General features: G+C 53.9%; 7 protein-coding genes across 7 annotated transcripts; 3 read left to right on the top strand and 4 right to left on the bottom strand.

Moving 5' to 3' along the window:
* Positions 1 to 160: 160 nt before the first annotated feature.
* NECHADRAFT_91783 (uncharacterized protein) lies at positions 161 to 670 on the bottom strand (the record flags this gene model as incomplete). Its single annotated transcript, XM_003052492.1, has 3 exons — positions 161 to 265; positions 317 to 604; positions 653 to 670. 3 exons carry the CDS (start codon positions 668 to 670, stop codon positions 161 to 163), a joined length of 411 nt encoding a protein of 136 aa, XP_003052538.1.
* A 304-nt stretch (positions 671 to 974) lies between these two features.
* Positions 975 to 2,104, top strand: NECHADRAFT_91782 (uncharacterized protein; the record flags this gene model as incomplete). The annotated part of the gene is made up of 3 exons (XM_003052991.1): positions 975 to 1,022; positions 1,075 to 1,147; positions 1,197 to 2,104. 3 exons carry the CDS (start codon positions 975 to 977, stop codon positions 2,102 to 2,104), a joined length of 1,029 nt encoding a protein of 342 aa, XP_003053037.1.
* Positions 2,105 to 3,450: 1,346 nt separating this feature from the next.
* Positions 3,451 to 5,522, top strand: NECHADRAFT_35489 (uncharacterized protein; the record flags this gene model as incomplete). The annotated part of the gene is made up of 5 exons (XM_003052990.1): positions 3,451 to 3,758; positions 3,811 to 4,004; positions 4,054 to 4,491; positions 4,545 to 5,036; positions 5,089 to 5,522. 5 exons carry the CDS (start codon positions 3,451 to 3,453, stop codon positions 5,520 to 5,522), a joined length of 1,866 nt encoding a protein of 621 aa, XP_003053036.1.
* A 182-nt stretch (positions 5,523 to 5,704) lies between these two features.
* On the bottom strand, positions 5,705 to 7,611 carry NECHADRAFT_36647 (uncharacterized protein; the record flags this gene model as incomplete). The annotated part of the gene is made up of 2 exons (XM_003052491.1): positions 5,705 to 7,472; positions 7,538 to 7,611. The coding sequence occupies 2 exons, from the start codon at positions 7,609 to 7,611 to the stop codon at positions 5,705 to 5,707; spliced, it is 1,842 nt and encodes a 613-aa protein (XP_003052537.1).
* A 370-nt stretch (positions 7,612 to 7,981) lies between these two features.
* Positions 7,982 to 13,384, bottom strand: NECHADRAFT_67208 (uncharacterized protein; the record flags this gene model as incomplete). The annotated part of the gene is made up of 3 exons (XM_003052490.1): positions 7,982 to 9,619; positions 9,671 to 12,867; positions 12,926 to 13,384. The coding sequence occupies 3 exons, from the start codon at positions 13,382 to 13,384 to the stop codon at positions 8,710 to 8,712; spliced, it is 4,566 nt and encodes a 1,521-aa protein (XP_003052536.1). The 3' UTR covers positions 7,982 to 8,709.
* Positions 13,385 to 18,179: 4,795 nt separating this feature from the next.
* Positions 18,180 to 20,095, top strand: NECHADRAFT_36021 (uncharacterized protein; the record flags this gene model as incomplete). Its single annotated transcript, XM_003052989.1, has 2 exons — positions 18,180 to 19,397; positions 19,448 to 20,095. The coding sequence occupies 2 exons, from the start codon at positions 18,180 to 18,182 to the stop codon at positions 20,093 to 20,095; spliced, it is 1,866 nt and encodes a 621-aa protein (XP_003053035.1).
* A 78-nt stretch (positions 20,096 to 20,173) lies between these two features.
* On the bottom strand, positions 20,174 to 21,351 carry NECHADRAFT_58964 (uncharacterized protein). Its single transcript, XM_003052489.1, has 3 exons — positions 21,189 to 21,351; positions 20,596 to 21,104; positions 20,174 to 20,541 (listed from the first exon to the last, which is right to left on the bottom strand). The coding sequence occupies exons 1-3, from the start codon at positions 21,216 to 21,218 to the stop codon at positions 20,391 to 20,393; spliced, it is 690 nt and encodes a 229-aa protein (XP_003052535.1). The 5' UTR covers positions 21,219 to 21,351; the 3' UTR covers positions 20,174 to 20,390.
* Between the last annotated feature and the right edge of the window lie 132 nt (positions 21,352 to 21,483).

The raw sequence follows: 21,483 nt of genomic DNA, 5'->3' as shown, positions 1-21,483 counted from the left end.
CAGATCATTTCACCGCCTCTCTATCCAACATCCCGTAGCCAGCATAGAGCGAGTTCCGGACATGCGGGAAAACAATACTCCAGGTTGAGCTGACCTGCACGAGGCATTAAGCCTTCAACGTTGAAGCATTGGTAAGACATGGACTAATACACTTCCAAGCTCAAGCTGGGGGGGTATCATGCACGACGATGAGCAGGTACTTGGGATCGGGCACAATCACCAACTCCTGCTTCTTTGTTCGTAACCGTAGAAGCTTCACCTCGTCCTGTCCAACATCAGCATGAATCCTTGTTAAAATGTTGGTTGAGATTCTCACCTCTCCGTCCAGCTCCTGGACCAAGCTCCCGGAGCTATTCACATAGTTCCACACGACCGCAGCAAACTGCTCGACTCCTTGCGTCTCGCTCTCCTCTAGTGCGGGGGCATCGTTTGAGAATGCTGTGGCGGTCGAAGTAGTTCGTGTCTTGGAGGTCTGTAGGGCATCGACTTGTCCGCTCGTCTTGAGAATCGCACCCGTAGCTCGGTCAAGGACGATGCTGGCCTTGACACCAGGCTTCTTGGACAGGCGACCAAGCTTCTCTTCGAGGGCGTCTGGCCCGTTTCCCTATCTCTTGTCAATGTATGATCAAAAATCATGTTCAAGGCGACATACCAAAGCCGAATCAGTCATCGTAAAGTCGAAAACAAGCTGAACGTCCGTCGTGATAGTTAACTGTTGCAACGGGATCGGCCCCTGGCGACGTGATTGGATTGACGCCAGCTCGGTCGCGGGGCAGGACCTCACGAGTTCTGCCGCCCAACACCGCCAAAATTTTAGAGCCCCTCCAAAGAAGGAAAGTAGATCTTATCAGTTTGGCTGGATCAAACAATATCAATCGCAGCGTACAAAGAACAAGACCATTGCGTAGCGTTGCAGGTCCTCACGTCTCTTTCAACCTCACATTTCCACCTGTTTTACTACCCAAACCGGCATCATGGGCTCCAGCAACAAGAAGAAGAAGGAGAAGAAGAAGGACTTCCAGGTATGATCGAATCGCTACGCCTTATGATGAACATGAACTGAAAAGTTCCCAGAAACCCAAGTTCAAGGTTGGAAAGGATAAGGCAAAAGCCTCTAATTTTACAGACACCAGTTTCAAGTCAAGAGGTGAGAAGGATACTCGCATCTGTGGTGTGAGGAGTACTAACAGCCACAGCCATTGTGATGGGACACCAGTCCCTCTCAACAGTCGCACCAGATGTCGCCCAACAATTCAAGCACAGTCTATCACTCGCCTCTGGATCTAAATCCGACAAGCAACGAAGAGAATCATTGGCCTACCTCACAAGTCAACTCTCATCAGAACCACCTACCAACCCCGTGGGGACTCATGCTGTTCTCGCCAAGCTACTCCCTCTCATCTCCGACAGTTCAACACCAGTACGAAGCCAACTCCTCAAGCTTCTTAGAGTTCTTCCCCCGGCAGAAGTCAGACACAGCGTGGAACCAGCCATCATGTTCATTCGAGCAGGCATGACACATCTTTCTGCTGATATTAGCAACGACTCTCTCGGTATGATGGAATGGCTACTGGACGTCGCCGAGGGTGACTTGGTTATATGTCCAGGAGGGTGGGTGAAGACTCTCAATAGTTTCTGCGCCATGATGGGATGGGCATTATCGTCGTCCAAGGCTGGATGGACGTCAGGGTCGCGGTCCGGTCTTCGTCCCAAGGATGCTTCAACATACGCCCGTCAGATTACCACACTATCACGATTCATCGAGGCAGGCCTTCGACATGAGGATGAGATACCGGACGACGAATCAGAAATCTGGGACAACTTGTACAGAATCCCCCGAGACTCGAATGCTTTTGAATATCTGAACCTGTACGGTTCCCGGCGCGACGAGGAGGGCGAGATGTACCCAAGCCGAGAAGCCAGACAGCGAGTGTTTCAGCGGAGGTTCTTGGAAGCGATAATAAAAGGTGCCGACCAGGCGAAGAAGGAGGGCGGCGCAACTGGGCGTGCGGCCGCTGGTCTCGACAAAGTGTTGGGAGAAGGGATGGGCGACTACGAGAGCTCAACGGCGATGGATACCCAGGATCTGTTAAGTCTTTGGTGAATGGTTTACATATTTTAAGGCGCAAATAGAGACATTGTTTCATCTGTACTTAGAGCTGCCACTGTGCTCTTTGGTTGTTTGTCCCTCGTGCTTCATTTGCCGTACTTGCTCTCATCTTCCTCCTCGCCTTCACTAATCCCAAATGCATTTTGCAGGTACAAGGCTGTCTACACAGGGACAACTTTGCAAGGAGTAGTTCTCTCTATGGGTGCATTAATAATAGAGATAAATACCTGGTTAGAACGAGATGCTGCCATGGAGTCCGAGTAGCAAGCAGGTAATTCACACAAAGGGCTCGACAAAGGACAATGCATGTTGCTAGACAATGCAGCACGAATGCGGCGATTGCATTCAGCAAAGCTATTCTCAAAGGAAGCTCTCGGTCTCTTCCCTACCTAGTAATATTTACTCAATTCTTAAGTTATCAATATCTCAAAAAGGGGAGTATCATAAACAACCCACACACTCATCTCTCCTTATCCCGATAACCACAATCCCTCCTTCTAATTACTAATTCCAAACAGGTGTTTCCTCTAATTTCTCCTGTGCCCGTGCGGGCATTCTCCGTCACCGGCAAACAGCGTGCTCCCCCTCCCAGCGTTGCCTCCGAGTGCGGCCTCCTATCCTAAGCCTTAGGGTCTCCCCAACGCGTCGTGTTTTCCCTAAGACTTAGGATCATAGAAACCTGAGGAAGCTCTGTGAATCACCGCGTGCAGGAAGGCACGTGCGGGCAGCCATAACAACAAACGCCTTCTTCTCTTCCTCTCCTCTCTCTCTTCTCCTCCTCACATCCTTCCCATCGGCCTGACACTTCTCGCGACTTCGTCGAGAACGGATCAGGAGCCTCTTCTTTTACGTCTCAAAGCAGCACGAGAGGAACAGCGCTGAGTTGTTTCCTCTGTTCTGCACCGAGAGCTTCGTAATCAGGTTTGTCGCTGCCGCCGCCTCCTCCTCCTGCTCCTCCCTCTGCTCTGATCTCCCTCTCCTCCTCATTTCGCATTTCGCATTTCCTTCATCGCGACAATCGTCCTACTTAATCTCCTCCTACGCTTAATGCTCGGGACATTTACTGACAGCTCCTGCGCAGTAGGCTCGCATCCGCTCTGTCAAGTGAACCTGTCGGCCTTCAGCTCACCTTCTGCCAAGCATCGAGATTCGCAAGTAAGTGTCATCTCTCTTTTCTCGTCATTTATCCCCTCCATTCTCTCTTGTCCCCATCCTACGGCAGTGACTTCGCCCAAGCTTTCGCGAGCGCGGGTGCTCGTTGCTGGTTTTGACACACCACACACCATCCCTCACTCGTGTGTGTCTCCTGCCTAACTTCTTACAACAGAACTTCGACTACCATGACTGCCGCTTGGACTACCGGCCCTCCTTCGGGTGAGGCCGCGAAAAGCAATGGTCAGAATGGACACGCTCAGCACCATGACGATCAGGGCGATGAGTCTTCCAAGGCCAAGTGGGCTGAGCCCCAGGCAGTTGACTACACTGCCCTCGCATCCCAGAACTACGACCAGGGCTGGGGCTGCAACGCCCGCTCCTATGAGTGGAAGGACGAGTATGGTGACGTCGGACCCAAGTTCCCCGAGCTCGAGCTTGAGCTGTTCGGTGACCCCAGCACTCGCCATGAGCGCACTGGTCTGGACTTCTCTCAGTATGTGGCCGCCCTAGCTCAGTCGTCTTCAGTATCGCTAACGTTCTTACAGGATCCAGAGCATTGAGGTCCAGCAGGAGGGACCTCAGAAGATTGGTCCGATCGCTACCTTCAAGGACGCGGGTCTTCACCCCGTTATGTTGGAGAACGTCAACCTCTGCGGTTATGACAACCCAACTCCTATTCAAAAGTTCACCATCCCTTCCATCCTCCAAGGACACGACGTCATTGGAATCGCTCAGACAGGTAAGCTCTCAGTTCGTGTCACCGATCACCATGCTAACGAGATATGTAGGTTCGGGCAAGACAGCAGCCTACCTCATCCCCATCTTGAGCAAGCTCATGGGGAAGGCGAAGAAGCTTGCTGCCGCTCGCCCCAACCCCCTTACTTTCCGTGAGGGTCTTGACGAAGTTACCGCTGAGCCTCTCGTCCTCATCATTGTCCCCACCCGTGAACTTGCAATTCAGATTTTCAATGAGGCGCGCAAGTTCTGTTATCGCACCATGCTGCGACCCGGTGTTGTTTACGGAGGTGTCCCCATCCGTGAGCAGATCGGTCTGCTGGGCAAGGGCTGCGACGTGCTCGTTGGAACCCCCGGACGTCTGGTTGATTTCATCCAGCGTCCTAAGTACCTCACCCTTCGACGTCTCCGATACATGGTTATCGATGAGGCCGATGAGTTGCTCGATCTGGACTGGAACGAGGACATCGACAAGATTCTGTCCGGCGGTGGTGAGTTCACATTGCAATGAGCCCAGTATCAGTGACTAACTAACACCTCACAGAACAGGATGAAGGCAACGTCAAGTTCAGCCTTTTCTCGGCCACCTTCCCCAAGTCGGCGCGAGATCTCGCGAAGAACTACCTCGCTGCCTCTCATGTCCGTTTCCGCGTCGGTCGAGCTGGAAGCACCACTGCCAACATCAAGCAGATCGTGCTTCCCGCTGAGCCTCACGAGAAGCGTGACATTCTCTTGGGACTCCTGGAGGAGATGCATGGTGTCCGTACCATCATCTTTGTGAACAGTCGCCAGGCTGCGGACAACCTGGACGACTTCCTCTACAACATGAAACTGCCTGTGACATCGATTCACAGCGACCGCACTCAGCAGGAACGTGAGGCTGCGATGCGCTCTTTCCGCTCGGGTAACGCACCCATCCTCATCGCGACGGGTGTCAGCGCTCGCGGCATTGACGTCCGCAACGTCGTTCATGTGATCAACTATGATCTTCCTTCCATGGACCATGGTGGCATTGAAGAGTACACCCACCGTATTGGTATGTCCTTCCTTGCCTTGGCTTTAAATAATATCCCAGGCTAACTTCTCAGGTCGTACCGGTCGCATCGGACATCGAGGCATTGCGACATCGTTCTTCACAGAGCGCGACGAAGGGATGGGAAGCGTCCTCACTCGCACTCTTCTCGAAACCAACCAGGAGATCCCGGATTGTCTCCAGATGTACGTTCCAGAGGGCGAGGCCCGCACCAACCTCAAGTTTGAGGCGGACTCAGACTTTGACCCCAACGATGTCGCCGGTGCTGGTGACGCTGGCGGTGCTGGTTGGGGAACTGGTGACGGTGATGGCGGAGATGGTGGCAACGCTTGGGGAGGAGGAAACGCCGGTGCTGAGGGTGGTGACGCCTGGGGTTCTGGTGGAGGAGACACCGGGGCAGCGGGCGGCGATGCTTGGGGTTCTGGCGGAGGCAACTCGGATGCCAACTGGAACAGCGCCCCTGCTGCTGCTGCTTCCGCTGACTGGTAATCTGGTCAGGATCTGTCACGGGCATCTGTCACCGACATCTGTCACTGACAACCATCAACATTAGGGGGTGTAAAATGGTGAGATCTGGGGATCTAGTAATCGAGTAGGGGCTGGGTATACATCAAGTACTGGTTCTATTAGTCAATTCTTTGACAAAGCTCATAGCTGATGAATACGATGCTCTACATGTTCTTGAGAATTTTAGCCAGGCCCTTGATTTTCCGTGTTGGTCCTCCATAGCCCAGTTCAACAACACCTTGAGTGAACTTCCAACTGTCTGGCTGACTTGCGACAGGATACTGCACAGGAGGGGGGATGCTCGTGCGGATGCCCAGCCAGCCGAAGCGGTCCTCACACACAGCCTTGGTATTGCACAGGCCACGAAGACCCTCTTCGCCAGCGAAGCGGCCGTAACCAGAGCCACCAACACCACCAAATGGCAGCTGGACGGCGTAGTAGACGGCAAAATCGTTAACGGCGACCATTCCAGCGCGCAGACCCTTGACGATGGGTTGCAGGTTGGGATCACGCTCAGAGCCGTGGACAGAGGCTCCAAGGCCAAAGCTGTCGATGTTGGCGATGGAGAGAATGTCCTCGGGAGACGAGGACTTTGCGCGGAGGAGGGTCAGGACAGGAGCGAAGCACTCGTTCTGGGCGATGCGCATGTCGGGCGTCACGTCGGCGAGGAAAGTCGGCTGGAAGTAGTGACCTTGGGGATAGTCGGGATGGTTGTAACGCTTGCCGCCAGCAAGAAGACGGGCTCCCTGGGAGACAGCTTCAGCGATGAGTTCCTCGAGGCGATCGAAGGAAGCGTCTGAGATCATAGCACCAACGTCGGCCTCGGGACCCAAGCGGAGAGCCTTGACACGGGGGGCAAGAAGCTCGACGAGCTTATCGTGGATGGCGTCGGGTGCAATGACACGCTCAATACCGATGCAGTTCTGGCCAGCAGCTTGGAAAGTTCCACGAAGGATGACTTCAGCAATGCGCTTGATATCACGGGAAGCAGAGTCGAGAATAATAAATGGGTCCTTCCCGCCGAGCTCAGCAACAACAGGGGTCAGACTCTTGGCAGCACTGGCAGCAACGTGGTGGGCGACACTCTGAGAGCCAATGAATGTGATGTGACTGATACCGGGATGGGAGGTGAGATGACCGGCGGTTTGGGGCCAGCACACGACAGTCTGGACAAGCTGAGGATCGAAGCCATGAGCGACGAGAGCACCGCGGGCGATACCGGCAAAGTAAGAACTCGACCAAGCCGTCTGCTCCGAGACCTTGACGATAATACCATTGCCAGAGAAGAGAGCGCTGATGACGGGGCCAATTAGGTTGTGGAAGGGGTAGTTCCAGCTGACAAGAGCAGCAACGACACCCAGAGGCTCATAGTGCACCGTGTTGCGCTTATACATCATGAGAAAGTTGGTGGGACGTCTCGAGGGGCGCAGGGCCTTCTCGCCATGGGCAAGAGTCCATTGGAGCTTCTCAACCGTGACGAGAATCTCACCAAGCTGAGCATCAACCATGGTCTTGCCACTATCCAAGCAAGCAATCTTGACAATCTCCTCCGCATTGTCAAGAACGTGCTGCATGATCGAGCGCAGAACAGCCCGGCGCTGGTCAAACGTAGTCTCGGCCCATATCTTCTGAGCAGAAGCTGCCGAAGCAACGGCGCGGTCGATAGCAGCAGGCGTCGCGGCGTTCACGTTTCCGAGGAATTGTCCCGTAGCGGGAGCATAGCATTGAACAGCGGAGCTGCCCGAGACCTTGACAGAGGGGACGTCGACGTAGGTACGAGGCTCGGGGATCTTGGGCGCGGGGACCGTGTAGCGGCGGGGGCGGCCCGTGGCGGCCGATACGGAAGCCTTTGCTATAGCATTGGTGATTCGGATGAGGAGGACGGTAAAGAGGATGGCAGTGCCGCTTGCGATGGCCGAGAGGGTGTTTTGTCTGAATACAACGTGGTCAGCTTCCTCTGGACGGACTCAATGGGCTGGGTATAGCTGAAGCCTTACGAGATGTTGTACTCGGCAGCAAGCTCATTGAACCGCCGCCAAGCGGTGAGAATAAACGGTTCCTGTTGATCCATTGCCGGTGAGAAAAAGAAACAATTGCAATTCTCTCAACCACAATTGTCCGTAGAAGGAGGGAGGGGGGAAGAATTGAGAGTCCCCTTTTTATGTATGGTTCGACTTGTTGAGCTGCGGCTTCGTTTCTTTTGAGTGTGGATGCGACGTGCAATTGAGGTCGGATTAGCGCCGGGGATCGAGTGGGGCTTCCTTCCTCTGAACGTGCCTGCCAAGCCTTGACCGCCAAGGGGAGACGCTCCTACCGTATTCGTACTCGATTTATCTGATCCTCGCTCAAGCAATGGCAAGTGCTTCCCGTCGGCACCTGCCGGAGGTGGGCAGAGCAAGATATAAGAATGGATGCGTTGCAACAGTCTCAACACCACGAGTGAATTGTAATATCATCTTGATTTCGTGTCTGGTCTCCAAAAATAAGGGACAACCTAATTATATAGCCACTCCTATTTACATCCACCATTTGATGAGCCCATCTCCTACTCCCCGTCTCTCTCTCTCGGGCCTTACATCCTCCACCGTCTGCCCAACGCCAGTCCATCTGTTTCGAGCTTCTCTCTCTCTCTCTTTCTCTTCTCCCCCTCTTCACAAAATGAAAAGTCCCTCGTTGGGGAATGAGGTTGCTGCCTTTTCAGCTCTAAAGATGCAAAAAATATGGGAAACGACATGAGAGAGGGAAAAAAATAAAAATAAAAAAAGGTGATAGCACCGAAACGACCAAAAAAACAAATCATACAAGAACCCCTTTTGCATGTCCCCTTTCAAAACGCCCTGCGTGCGTAAAGCAAAGCCTCCCAGGGTGAAGGCTGGGAGGAGTTAAACAACCAAATCGACAACCCCCCTTCCTTCCGCTACCTGCTCCAGTGTATGAGATGAGAGCTCACTGACTGACAAAAGTTGGAGGGGAGCAACTCGTAGATCGCTCGTGCAGATCATAAGTGCATCAATGGCCCCCTGTGTGGCCCGGGATATCAAAAGCGGAAAAGGGTAAAGAGAATAGACAACTCGGAGCCCGACAACGGCATCTATGCCGTCATGCCGAGTTGAGGTAATATACAAGGAGCGTCAGGGTCTCCCAAGTCGCATGGAGCCACGATTGTTGTTTAGACATTGGCACTCTTTGTTAGCGACAGACCGCGGAGTCGGGGGCGAAATCGCCCGCCTTGTGATTGACTCGACTCAATCCTTGATAATCGTGCGGCTGACGTGAAGTCGCTGCTGGCCTCGAAGCTGGGTCGTACCCTGTCCATCGATGCTCGGACGCGATCATATGATGGCCGGGCACGGTCAATAGACGGCCGAGCCTGCATGGGAACATCCATCGACATGCGAGGACCCGTGTAATTAGTCGAGTCACTGCCATTCTGGCTGTGTTGATTATACGTTGTGGTTCGGGTCGCTGTCGAAGGTGGGTAGATTGGTCGCAGGTCCTCGTCGACGCTTCCATACGTCATGTGCTTGGCTGCCTTCCTCGACTTCCTTGAACTCTTAGACGACTTGGACTTGTCGCTCTTGGTGTCGGCCGTGAGAGGGTCGCTTGACTCCTCCTTCTGTGTCAGATGAGCAAACATGCCCATCCTCTCTTGCTCACGGATAATGTCCACATCGTAAGGCCAATACACCTTCTGGAGAGCCTTGATGCCAAATCGAGGGAAGAGGCAGATGACGGGCACCAGGAAGAAGACGGCCCAAAACGACGCTTCTTGATACACCTGGGCGGCGGTTCCGTAGAAGAAGTCGGATGAAGTGAAGGATGTGTAAACTCCAGTCCAGAAGAAGATGAACACGTCACTGATAACGACAATGAGCACCATCAGCCAATCCCATCGGTACGTATTGATCAAGATGTACATGTTGATCGTGATGACAGCGGGGTGAGCAATGTAGGCGCCGAATCGGAGTCGGTCCTCGACACCGAGACCGTTGCCGGTCACAACGATACCGGGCTCGAAAAGCAAGTAGGGGATGAAGAAGACCATAACCGACTGGTAGACACCGTCAACCATGTAGAGCCTATCGCAAGTTAGCATTCGTGACCACCATTCCACAAGATTCTGTACTTACCAGAACTTGAGCTGGGTCCACTCCAGTCGCTCAATACCTCGGCGGTAGAGCTGAGGAACGGCCAACGATACCTTGTCAGAAACATCCTGATCCAGCACACCCATAATGGCGACAGGCACCGAGGTGAAGAATAGGTTGAACATGAGAATGTAGGTGTAGTCGAAGAGATAGGTCATGTCAAAGTCGCAGTAGAGGCCATACCAGAAGATGGCGAACGTCCACACCATGTTCTTGTAGAAGAAGTTGCTGATACTCTCGGCCAGACGGCGGTAAGACCAACGACCGTGGACAAGGACAAGTCTCTGAAGGAATCGGAACTGAGCAATGGCATAATCAGAAGACATGGCCGCCTGGCGACCCTCGACACCGGCGATACCGACACCAACATCGGCCTCCTGGATCATGGCGACATCGTTGGCACCATCACCAATTGAGAGCGTCATAACATCCAAACCATTCTTGACCATGGCGACGACAGCAGCTTTCTGAGCGGGACTGACTCGGCAGCAGAGAACCGACTTGCACTGCTTGCAGAGCAAGAGGAACTTTTGCTTCAGACGATCGTTAAGGACCCATCTAAGTGTAAATCCATCAATGACCAGTCCGTGAGTCGGCGCGGGAGGCTCGTGGTTCTTCTTGGCATGAGCGAGATCCTCATCACTGCCCGTGATGTTGAAAGTCTTCAGGTTGTCGTCCAGTAGCTTCTCTGCCATATCAAGGAAGGTGTCGTCAGTCACTTCTCCAGCCTCATCCTCCTCCACCTTCAAGTGAATAAGCTCCATGTCGTTGTTGAGCAGGTTGCATGAGAAGCCGATGTTGATGGCAGTCTCGACCTTGTCGCCTGTGAGAACCCAGAGCTTGATACCAGCGTCACCCAGAAGGGCAATAGTGTCAGGCACACCATCCTGCAGACGATCCTCAATAGCAGTACCACCAATCAAGTAAAGATCGTGCTCAATGAGCTCAGCCACGGCCTCGAGCTTGTCCTCTCGGTCCTCCAGTGCAGAAGCGGCAGCATCGTGCTCCTTCTTCCAGGTTCGGTACTCTTGTTCAGAAATTTCCTTGTGGGCAATGCAGAGTGTACGAAGACCTTCTCGGGCAAACATCTCCAAGTGTTCAGCTGTTTCCTTCCTGAGCTCCTTCTGCTCTCCCCGCTTGAGGCGAGCGTAGATGACACTGTCGGCACCCTTGCAGAAGAGAACAATGCGACCATCGGGCATTCGCACAATTGAGCTCATTCGCTTACGGCTCGAGTTGAACTCGATCGTGTTGAGAATCTGGTAGTGTCGGTCCTCGCCCAGAACGTTCAGGTTGATGCCTTCGCCCGAGTGGCCGAGAACCGTGAAACCCATATCGCGAGCGGTAGAGACTAGAGCTTCCTCGTCGGGAGACTGTGCCTTGAAGATCATCTTGGGCGAATCACCATCGATCCTTTCAGCAATAACGGTGTGGCAAAGGGCCAGAGCAAGCATGAAGTAGTTGTTGGCCTGCTGCTGTTCAAGGCCATGCTCGCCAGCCAGGTCGGCAACGAAATCGGGAGCGATAAACGTGACGTCTTCATCGTGAAGATACGGGCTGTCATGAAGTCTGCGAAGGCCAGCAATTGCGCGAACCTTGGCTTCAGCGATCTCGCCTCGAATCCTCTCACCTTCCTTCTCAACATCGACACCAAGTCGCTTCTGCATTCCAGCCTGAGCTTCGGTATAAGCCTCTCCGTAAGGCTGTCCATTGATCGTGGCCTTCTTGAACTCCATGACGTTCTGAGTGAGTGTGCCGGTCTTGTCGGAGAAAATGTACTCAATTTGGCCAACATCATCCGAGATGTTCCAAGACTTGGGAATACAAGGCTGGTCGATCTTTTCGTAATACATGTCCACATCGCTGAAGATGAAGATGGCCTGCAGGGTTCGAACAATTTCCAATGTGATGTAGAGAGAGATGGGAACCAAGTTCTGGAAGAGAATGATAGCAGCCCAGAAGGTGATGAAACCACTCATAGCAGGATTTCCACCGATCGAGCCGAAATCGAAAAAGTAGAGTGAGGCATCCGTCTTTGCCCATGCGACGCCGTTGACGATAGCGGACAGGAGACACATGACGAGCAGGATACCAAAGTTGCAGACAACGTTAAAGTTCATCTCTCGGGCAATTCGTGCGCGCTTACTAGGGGTAATACCGGCATTCTGCATAATCTTGGTGTCGTGACCAGTGTAGACCACCACACCGAGAACCCATTCGGTGTTTCGGAGGTTGCAACCACGGAGAAGGAGATTGTCGATGGTGATGGGCTCCGTCATTTCCTCAGGCTCGTCGTCAGCATAGCCAGGAACGGTCTGCTGCCACTTGATAGCACCGTTGTACTTGTACAGGTTGGGTTGGGGAGCCTCGCTTTCGATAACGAATTCAGCGCGTTCACAGTCACGCGCGTGCTTGAGGGATCGGCCACAACGCACAGCCTGGCGGACCTTGAGGTTGGTCTCACCATCCAAGTTCTTGGTCTCGACATAGCAGGCTCCATCGGGGTCAGAGGTGGAGAGAATAATGATGTCGGCAGGAAGCTCCTCGTCATTGTAAATTCGCACAAAGTCGCCCACAACCAGACTCTTCCAGGCATCCTTTTGGAATCGAGCGCCAGCGGCGGGATGAGTGTAGTTGATGAAATCCGACTTCATCTGCGCGAGAGCCGCTGAACGCTTGGCATCCTGCTGGTCGGGAAGCTGAATCTGAACATGCGGGCCGGGCGATGGGGAGGGAACGGGGGTCATCTGAATATCCTCACGGGCAGACATGAAAGACTCGCGGTTCGTGAAAGGTGAAGCGATAGACCCGCGCACGGATCGTCTAGTACGATGCGATTCAACCGAGGGACGAGGGCCATCCTCCTGTGTTGGGCCCATCTTCCGCTTGGCCAACTCCTCCTTGGCCTTCTTGGACCACAGGCTCTGGGTAGAGCGCCAGATGAGACCGAAAAATCGCGAGTTGGCTTTCTTGAACTGTCGCCAGGCGGAGACATCTCCCTCGAGGACGTTGACATTTGTCCAGTTTCGCAGTCGATGAACCGGGGCATTGTTAAGCTCGATATCGAGAATGGTTCTTCGGTAATCTTCGATGGCATCCTTGATAGCCGTGACAGTGATGATGAAGATCAGGGGAACAGCGTTCAGGCCGGGATTCACGCCGCCGAAGATGGGGAAGATCTGTACGATGGTTAAGGTTTATGTGCAAGGCTGCAAGAGAATGGAATCGTCAACTTACGACCAGGATAACCAGGAACAAGAAGAAAATGTTGGCGACATTGTGGAACTGGAACCACAGGTTCTTGGGCACGAAGGATATGGGTGTATACTTGGCCGTTCGAATCTTGTTACGCGTGAAGGACTGGACGGGGTGACCATTCTCGTCGACGAGCTCTTTCGGTAGAGGTTGATTGAAAAAGAGTGTCCGGTTCTCATTATCCTCCTCCTCTACATCATCGTCGTGGTTGTCGGGGGCGTCGTGAGTTAGTTGATCGTCACCAGGCGGATCGGAACCATCGGAGGGTGGTGAGTTCTTCTCATTCGAGCCCGTCTTCTTGTGTCCGATGCGGTTCATTAGGGAGTTGCGCTTGTTGTTGCTGCTATTGACGCTTTTTCTCTGGGTGGCCCATCGCGCTCGCTGGGTAGCATTAATGGCCTGAGGATCAAGGTGACCGTCAGTGGTTGTTGTGGTGGTCATGTTGTTGAAGTCGCGGGCAAGCGCCCGATCGGCCCCTCGAAGCCAGCCAGATTGGGGACACTTGGGCGGAGCAAAAGTCGAACGGGCGAGAGAGAGGGCGTAGTAGGTGAAGCGGATAGAGCAGGTGCAATTGAAGCAACACCAGCTGCTCGTGGAATAGACGGCGGGAGGCGGACGGGTGATGTTTTGAGGCGAACAACGGCGTCACCCGGACCGTTTTCTGATTGTCGTCAAGACGGAGGGAAGGGGAGCGTTGGAGGTTGTTTGAAGCAAGATGCGAGAGCGAAGTACAGCAACAACAGCAGCGGCGCACCCAAACCCAAGGGGAGTTGTGTAAGCAAGAACGGGGCGGCAGGGAAGGGAAAAAAAGCTACGGTGGACTTTGGAGCGACCCTCACCCTCCGCGCCGCGGGCTCCCACTCCCACTCCGTGCACATCCACATCCACACTCCCCCGTCATCCCGTCCGCCAGTCAAAACCATGCAGCCCGCTGAAGGCCCTGAGACTCTAGCACTCTGGGATGGCCATTTCTGGACGGTACCCGCTCGGGACATTGAGCCTGGGACTCGCTGGCGAGAGCTGCTCCAAGGGAAATGGCAGTGGAGAGTGGGTGTCTAGGGCGTGGGGCGTCGCCGGTGGTGGGTGGGTGTGCGTGGGGAGCTGGTATCCCGGCCCATCCGACGCACTCAATCGTCTGCCCGGAATGTACACCCCAGGTACCTGTCTTCAAATGCTGGCCTTCCAATGCCTGGCCTTTGATCCTCCTTCTGGTAGAGGCGCCTGCAGCCTCTAGTCGAATCCTGGACTCTCTCTGGCCGACGCAGATGCCTCGCTGTCTCGCATTCACTTATGCTTGCTTACGACCCCAGAATCCGGCCAGTACAGCCTCTACTTCAATCTATCCGTCCACCCATCCATTCCCCCAGAATCCCTCGCTCACAGGGCGTCGTCGTCGTCGGCTGGAGCGGGTGCTAATCTAGATAGCTCGTTCACGATGGCAGCAACGGCGGCATCAATCAGCGGCCACACCCACTAACGCCGCGCCACACAGCCAATTCACCTCCTCTACCGACTGATGGAAGGCTGCCTCCAGTAAATAGCCCAGCGACCCTGGTCCTCCGTTACTTCAGCCCCGGAAGCACGGGGCGGGCTGTTCGGGCGTCTCGGGGCGTGTCGGTCGCTCATGGAAGCCGCATAATTCACCAGATCCCGACACTAGAACTGCAACGGAACCTTGCTCTTCCATGGATCCTTTCATATTGCATTGTCAGTCTGGTCTCGCTGCCTCTGCTGAGGTGGCTCAAGGCAACAACCAACGGCGATAACGGACGACATCTACAACCCGGATTGGACGCTCTACCTGTTGGCTCTTGTTGTCAACTCCGGCGCCCAGAAGCAATCAATATTGGCCGTCATCTCCTCTTACTGCATGCGCCTCTGTCTGGCATTTGGGCCCCCTTGAAGCGTAAGCCGCGCACCCCTTGCCAAGGGGGACGACGCCGTGTCTGAAATTCGCCAAGGGCCTATCAATCCGCCCTTTGCACATTGAATTTTTCTACACCTCTGTCGCCTCTTTGTTTGCCTCTGGTGATATCAATATCTGCTCAGCCTGAGCGCTAAAGGTCAGACCGATGGCTTCCGCTCAGTCATCAAGTCGGTGTCGGGGTTGCTACGTAGGTTGACAATTATAGCTCCATCTCGCGTCCGCAGCCGGACCTAAGTTTTCTCGTCCGGCCGGCCCGTTGACGTTGCGACTCCAGATTGTCGATAGCGCCATCTCTAAAGGTAACCTTGGGAAGTTTCCATCCGCTGCCATCAGCATGACTAGTCTCATGTCGAGTGATTGTTCATCAACGTTGTCAGGGCCGCCTCTGTTTTCTCGTGCTCATGTAAGCCAACCGTTATGGAGCCGCCCTGGCAAAGCAGAGCCTGCTCACCGTGTCGACCCAGCGTTAGCTTGACGGCTGGTGGGCAGGCTCCAAGCTGAGACTCTGCCATCAGTCAGGTTTTACTACCGTATCCTCCACCCAGCCGCTGGTCTCTTGAAAATCACCCCTGACGAGGGCAGGGGGTGGTAGGCTGCCAACAACTGCCAAGCTTTAGGTGCCTCCCTTGGGGCTCTACGAGGTGCTCATCTTGGCGAAAAGAACGGGGTCCTCCAGCTGTCACTAACAGCAGAGGTTGAAAGAATGCTTGGCTGGTCTCTGCGAGTCGATGTAAACTCCCATCAGCATAACTGATGGCAAAACTAGGGAAACGCTAAATATCACAAGTTAGGCGGGAGATCTGACTAGATATCTCTACGAACCCTCTTCCAACCACTCAATGGCCTGCAATCTCAAATCCATGAATGTCCAGGTACCAACCTACGTAACCACAGGCAATGATCCCTCCACCGCGGCGTCAGAATCCGTCGTGTCCCGGGATTCAGATCTGTGCCTGCTTGGCATCCAACTTGGATAGATTTCGCTCAGTTGTCATTCGAGGACCTGGTTGTAGAGTACTGCAACTCTACGGTCTCGGCCCGCTGCCGTCCAGTTCAGTTCTTACATATTCCGCTGAAAACGGCAAGGGGATAGGTTCGCCAACATAACTCTACGGGCATGCTTGAACCAAAGATGATCTCCGCCCGCCTCGTCCGGCCAGAGATGGATGCGACGATCCAACCCGGTCAGCCCCACGCCGATATGAACATTACCCCTCGTCTCGTCTGGCTCGCGGCCGGCCATCTCCTTTTTTGTTTGTTTTCTTGTTTCTTCGCTTCCCCTTCTTTTCACGAGCATCTTGTCGTCCAATTCAGAAAATCTCATTAAATTGTCCGAGGCGCAGTCGGTCCCGGCGCCCTCGGGCCCGGGGTCCTGGTGGCCTTCCTATACCGGATAGAAGCAACTGCATTATCTTCCGTGCATCCCGTAATGGCCGTCAATGGATGTCGTGTCGGACACAGCAGCGGCCAGCGAAGTCTCACGTCCGCATTGTCGGACTCTCGGGTCTTAATTACGAGCGAGAGAAGCGCCATGATTTTTTTCGGACGACAGCACCAACGTCAATGGCCCGAGGCCTTACCCACTGCTGCACAGCACACCCATTCGGCGGAGTCGCCGTGGCTGGTTTCTCCACTTGACTCTTGCTCACCTATCGACGTTTCATCATCCCACGACACACACGAGTTGTTGCTCGGAAAGTCAAAGACCAAGAAGGTTATGCTAGCAGCCTTGCAGGAATCATGACCACCTCCATAACTGCACGCTATTCCCGTGACAGAACCCTCTGTGTTGGGTGGCATTGCGCCCACCAGTGCCACGATACTCACCACCACGGTGCAGATGCAGTACATACCACGTACAAGGAACAACACCAAGCGACCCAGTTATTCCCCTGTTCTGAAGCTCTAGCTCAGCACCGCTCAGGAGCCAGAGTACCCTCTGCTCCTGTTTCGTAACGTACTTGTCGAGTTCCCGCAAGACCCTGGCTAGGGGTCGCCCTCCCCTTGGCGTCCATTGCAGGTCCAAATTTCCAGCGACATGGCCCGTCTCCGTCAGTGATCGCTTGCGAACCATACCGTCGAAAAAGCAATGCAACGCTACGCTACGTAATCTGCGAATTCTAGAATTCGGCCCCGGATTGGGCATCTGCGTCAATAGGTTCGGATTTGCCCCATACGCATGCTGGCGGCTTCATGGTTGGTTGTCGGTGAGCGTCGTATGGGATCGCTTCCCATTGGCATATGAGTGAGTGCTCAGCTTACTGTGCAGAGTGATTGAGTGAGCATCTGATACACCCGTAGCATCTATCAGTCACAGCCTCGTCAGATTGAACTTCAGATAAAGTGAGCCTTGAACACATCAAAGACACATCGATCGCGAGACCCTCTCTTCTCACTGTGGGTTTCGTATAAAGTTGCACCATCGATAATTACGAAGTGCAGAACCGTCGTCACGAGATGAAGCCAGGGGCCACAGCTGAACCCGCGCTGCTGCATGAGCATTTCTGGGGACAAAGACACATGCCAGACACGAGGATCCAAGCCTGATTCCGTCGCGCGAACAATGGTCGCATGCAATGTGATTTGTGCAGCAGTACCCAGTAGTACAGGCACGCAATGCGCTGGAATGAGCATCGAGCGACCGACTGACTGCAAGGTTCCATCGACGACGACGATCATTCCCAGGGCCCTCGGTGCAAGTGCAAGTGCAAGTGCAATTGCAGGCGCACAGCCCCCTTTTCCGGTAGTACACGAAACACGCAGGTGTTGATGATTGATTATGAGGCTTGATCCCATCCATGGATCCATGGGTTACGGAGCGCATCCGGCGCGTCGGTTCGTCACCGAACCCTACCTACACCACGAACCCTAGAAGTTAGCTGCCTGCTAGAGTTGGTCAGAGCTGAGGGCTAGTTACTACGTAGTGACCGACAATCTAGACGGGAGAGGCCCTTCTGGAAGTTCTGGGCTGGTCATGGCTCTATTATGGGAGAGATAGGGGGAGCATTAACGGGCTCTGTCTCACAGAGCCTTGGCGGCTAATTTTGTCGCGCCACAGAATGGGATGGGACTGCGCCTCACTTTGTGCATATTGTGCTGACAGCAGCCACCCGACGGCCATGCCCATGCCCACATGCGCCCCGCCAAATACGCGACCCTGTTTCCAATTAACGCGGTCCAACTACATCTCTCACCAGCCTGTGAACCTGCGATTGCTGTGACAAAGGATCCGAAGGCCTTCAAAGCCTCGTGCCATCAGTTGTTCAGTCATCAATCAACCTGCATTTGTCTCCCCGCAAGTGGCCCAACATGTCACAAAAGGCTAGAAATGGGAATATTATGAGTTTCTTCAAGCCTGTGACAAGGTCTCAAACACCCCAGAGACCCCAGGCTCCGAAGCCTCGTTCGCCATCTCCATTGCCGCCCTCATCCCCGCCAAGTCAAGTTGCTGTCACCCCTGTCAAGAAGAAGCAACCGCTGGCACGGGATATCGAGATCCGCGCCTCGGATGATGAGGATGACTTGGGGGCTTCGTCAGATGACTCCCTCGAAGACCTATGCGCCATCATAGGACGAGCACGCCCCGCCAAGTTGGCTGACTCTCCAACCAAGAACAACCCATATGCTACACCAAGAGCAAAGAGAACTGCCGTTGAGTTTCACTCATCGCCGCTGGCCATTATACCAAAACACAAATTTGATCTCAAGGCTCTGGCCAAGGATGCGAAGCAGGATGATGCTACACATGCAAGCTCAATAAGAGCCAAGGCTCTGACTGAGCTTGCTGATGCTGAAGATGAGATCATGACAGACGAGGCATCGCGGGACGTTTTGGAGGACATCGTCAAGAACAATACCGGACAAAACGCCCAGAAGGTCCTCAGAGCGGTGCAAAGATCAGAGCCTGGTCAGTCACAACTTCGATATTGCTTCTTCAGCGAGGATTACAGTCCACCCAGTCCGAAGGCAGCACCAAAGAATCTCAACAAGGGGCCTTGGAAACTATTGACGCAAGGTGATCAGCAAACTCGGGAGCAGCATTTACTGTCTGGCTTGCCGCTCACCCTCCTTGGCATGCATGGAGGTTTACCAGACGAGCTATTTGAGTGGATTCTCAGCGAATTCTGTCTTCAAAAGTCAAGCCTCGTCCGGAAGGAGTATACCAGCCTGATTAGCAACTGCGCCGAACAGATTGAGCGGCTAGTTACGCCACGGCGGTTGGAGGAGCTGTTCTATCGCTTCGGCGCCTCCCCTGAACTTGAGCAACGGGACTCTGAGTTGAGATTGTCGAAACCCGGCGTAGAACCCTATGAGGGACGTGACTGGTCCACGTTGAGTTCCTTCTTATCACTTCTAAGTGCCATGACTCCGTCTATGGCTCTGGAATCTGTCGTCTATGCTGCACAAGCTTTGCTACGGATGTCGATGGACAAGTTCCTCCTATACAACATTGATCTCCTAGTCGCATACGAGAACGCCATCAAGACTCTAGTCGAGGCAGTTCCTCAGGCGAACTGGGACGTCTTCGTAAGTCATATCACGGCATGCTTCGGATTGGTTATTGACGGATGAATTAGTGCTTTCACACATGTTCATTGCTGCACATTCTCATCAAGGCTCAATGTGTGAGAACAAATGCTCTGACATGTCTCCCAGTCAGTACACCCAAGGTCCACGATTTGAGACGTCGTCTTGCCGTGGTGTTTCTTTACGATGATCCAGACCTGGGTCGCCATCATCCGGATAACACGGTCAGCATCAGAGGCATCATCGACCGCCTTGAAGAAGATGACTTTTCCGTTGGGCCCAAGACGGATTTCGCCGAGTTGCAGGCAAACATCATCCTTCTCAACATTGCAGTTGACGACGGTTCATTTGCCGCGGCAGATGACCCAGACGCTGTGAAGGAGTTCAACAGCGAGATAGATGAACTCACAAACCAACTTAGAGGCATTTGGAGAAAGATCAACGATGCAGGCATGAAGCTCACCCGAACTGAAGCCAAGAGTGTCATTGAATGGGTTCAGCAACGACTTGCTCACTCTGTCCGGACGCGCCGAAAGGCCAAGAAGAGCGTGTTTGACCTGGAAGGTCAACGAGAGGACCCTTTCCTTCCACAACAACAGAACCTCATGAAGAACTTCCTACGGAAGCCAACAGAAAAGGTCCCAGCGCCCACCTCTCCTGTGGTTGATCAAGACACTATCGTTGTCAGGTCGAAATAGGGAGGGTGAAGCATGGACAACTCTCATTAGGCGCAGGCGCAAAGGATTCAAGGGAAAGGGGGTCAATATCACTCAAGACGAAGGATTCTGAACGTGTAATGAATTCTACCACGAGCCAAGTCCGGAACCAGACAAACAATAATGAAAAGATGATGCACAGCCTCTAAACTACAAAGCACAGACTGATTAACAAGGCAGGTCGCACATGATAGAGAGCCTCCCTGATCGTGCACTCATCTCGGCGGGCTTGATGTATAAGCAGGAGTAACCATGATTCAATGGCACCCAAGGGAGTTTAGTCAAAGAACTTGCGGTTAGGATTCTTTCCAAACAGGGCCTCTCGCACAGCGGGAGCGGCGGAATCCTCCAGAAGCCGCAACCGAGCCTCGAAGGTGTTGTCAATGTCGATCTTGCCGTCTCCGCTAATGATAACCACACCGCCGGCACTGTATAATAGTCAGTTCCTATGTCGCAGCTCGTGAGTCCAGGGGGACACGTACATTCCGTCAGCGAGGGGCTGGTCTTCCTGAAGCTTTACCGTGACGTCCTTGCCAAGCTGCTTCTTGAACTCCTTGGAAGCCTCATCAATGGCCTTCTTGACGACGTCATAGTCCTTCTTGCGCGCGCGGACCTGAAGCTCAGGCTCGTTGAGAGCATACAAGCCCTCAAGCACAAGACCCTTGAGGACCTTCTGGTACTTGCCCTTGTCCTTGACGCCCTCGGCGAGCTTCTTCTGAGCATCCTCGAATATGCTGTCGAGCAGCTCCTGGCGGGCGCCGAGGACCCTGAGCCGCGTCTTGTTGGAGACGGTGGAGCGGGTGATTTGCTGGGACATGGTGGCCTGCTTAAACTTCTTCTCGTATTGGACGTCGATGGCGTCGGTCTCCTGGCGGACGAGCTTGGACTTTTCGATCTCGAACTCCTCGTTGGCCTTGATCTCGATCTCGCGGGCCTTCTCCATGGCCTCCTGCTTGATGAAGGCCGTCATCTTGCGGAGCTCATTGTCGACCTGGGGTGAATCGGGCGCGCGTTAGCAGCCTGGTAAGACGGATGGGAGGATGATGACGATGGCTGCGTCGTTTGGGCAGCGTACCTGCTGGTCGGACAATGCGTGTTGCGACATGATGGCGGTTTAGGGGGGTGACTGAAGGATTTCGATGGAATCGAGGAGTTGACAAGGCGAGCAAAGCCTCAGCGCGTTCAGAAGAATAAGCAATGAGAGGCAGTCGATGGCCTTTTGTTAGGAGCGTCGGCGGGAGATGGAGGTTGAGGCTTGGGAGTGGAGTGCAAGCAAGCAAGCAGGTAGCTGTGACGCCAGCCGCCAGGACCAAGCCAAGCTGTTCGTCGCCTATGCCCATCTTACCCAACCTAAAGCTTGGGCAAGCCAC

This window comes from Fusarium vanettenii, assembly GCF_000151355.1.
Source record: "Fusarium vanettenii 77-13-4 chromosome 3 genomic scaffold NECHAsca_2_chr3_3_0, whole genome shotgun sequence".
Taxonomy (NCBI): Eukaryota; Fungi; Ascomycota; class Sordariomycetes; order Hypocreales; family Nectriaceae; genus Fusarium; species Fusarium vanettenii.
Note: the sequence above shows the minus strand (reverse complement) of the source record. Positions and strands in the feature narration are given on the sequence as shown.

What these genes read in the sequence shown, in the direction of transcription:
- NECHADRAFT_58964 (XM_003052489.1), bottom strand. Translation starts at nt 21,218, where the DNA reads ATGTCGCAACACGCATTGTCCGACCAGCAG. An exon ending in ACGCATTGTCCGACCAGCAG is followed by an intron (nt 21,105 to 21,188) that starts GTACGCTGCCCA and finishes GATTCACCCCAG; the next exon opens with GTCGACAATGAGCTCCGCAA. An exon ending in CAGCCCCTCGCTGACGGAAT is followed by an intron (nt 20,542 to 20,595) that starts GTACGTGTCCCC and finishes ACTATTATACAG; the next exon opens with TGCCGGCGGTGTGGTTATCA.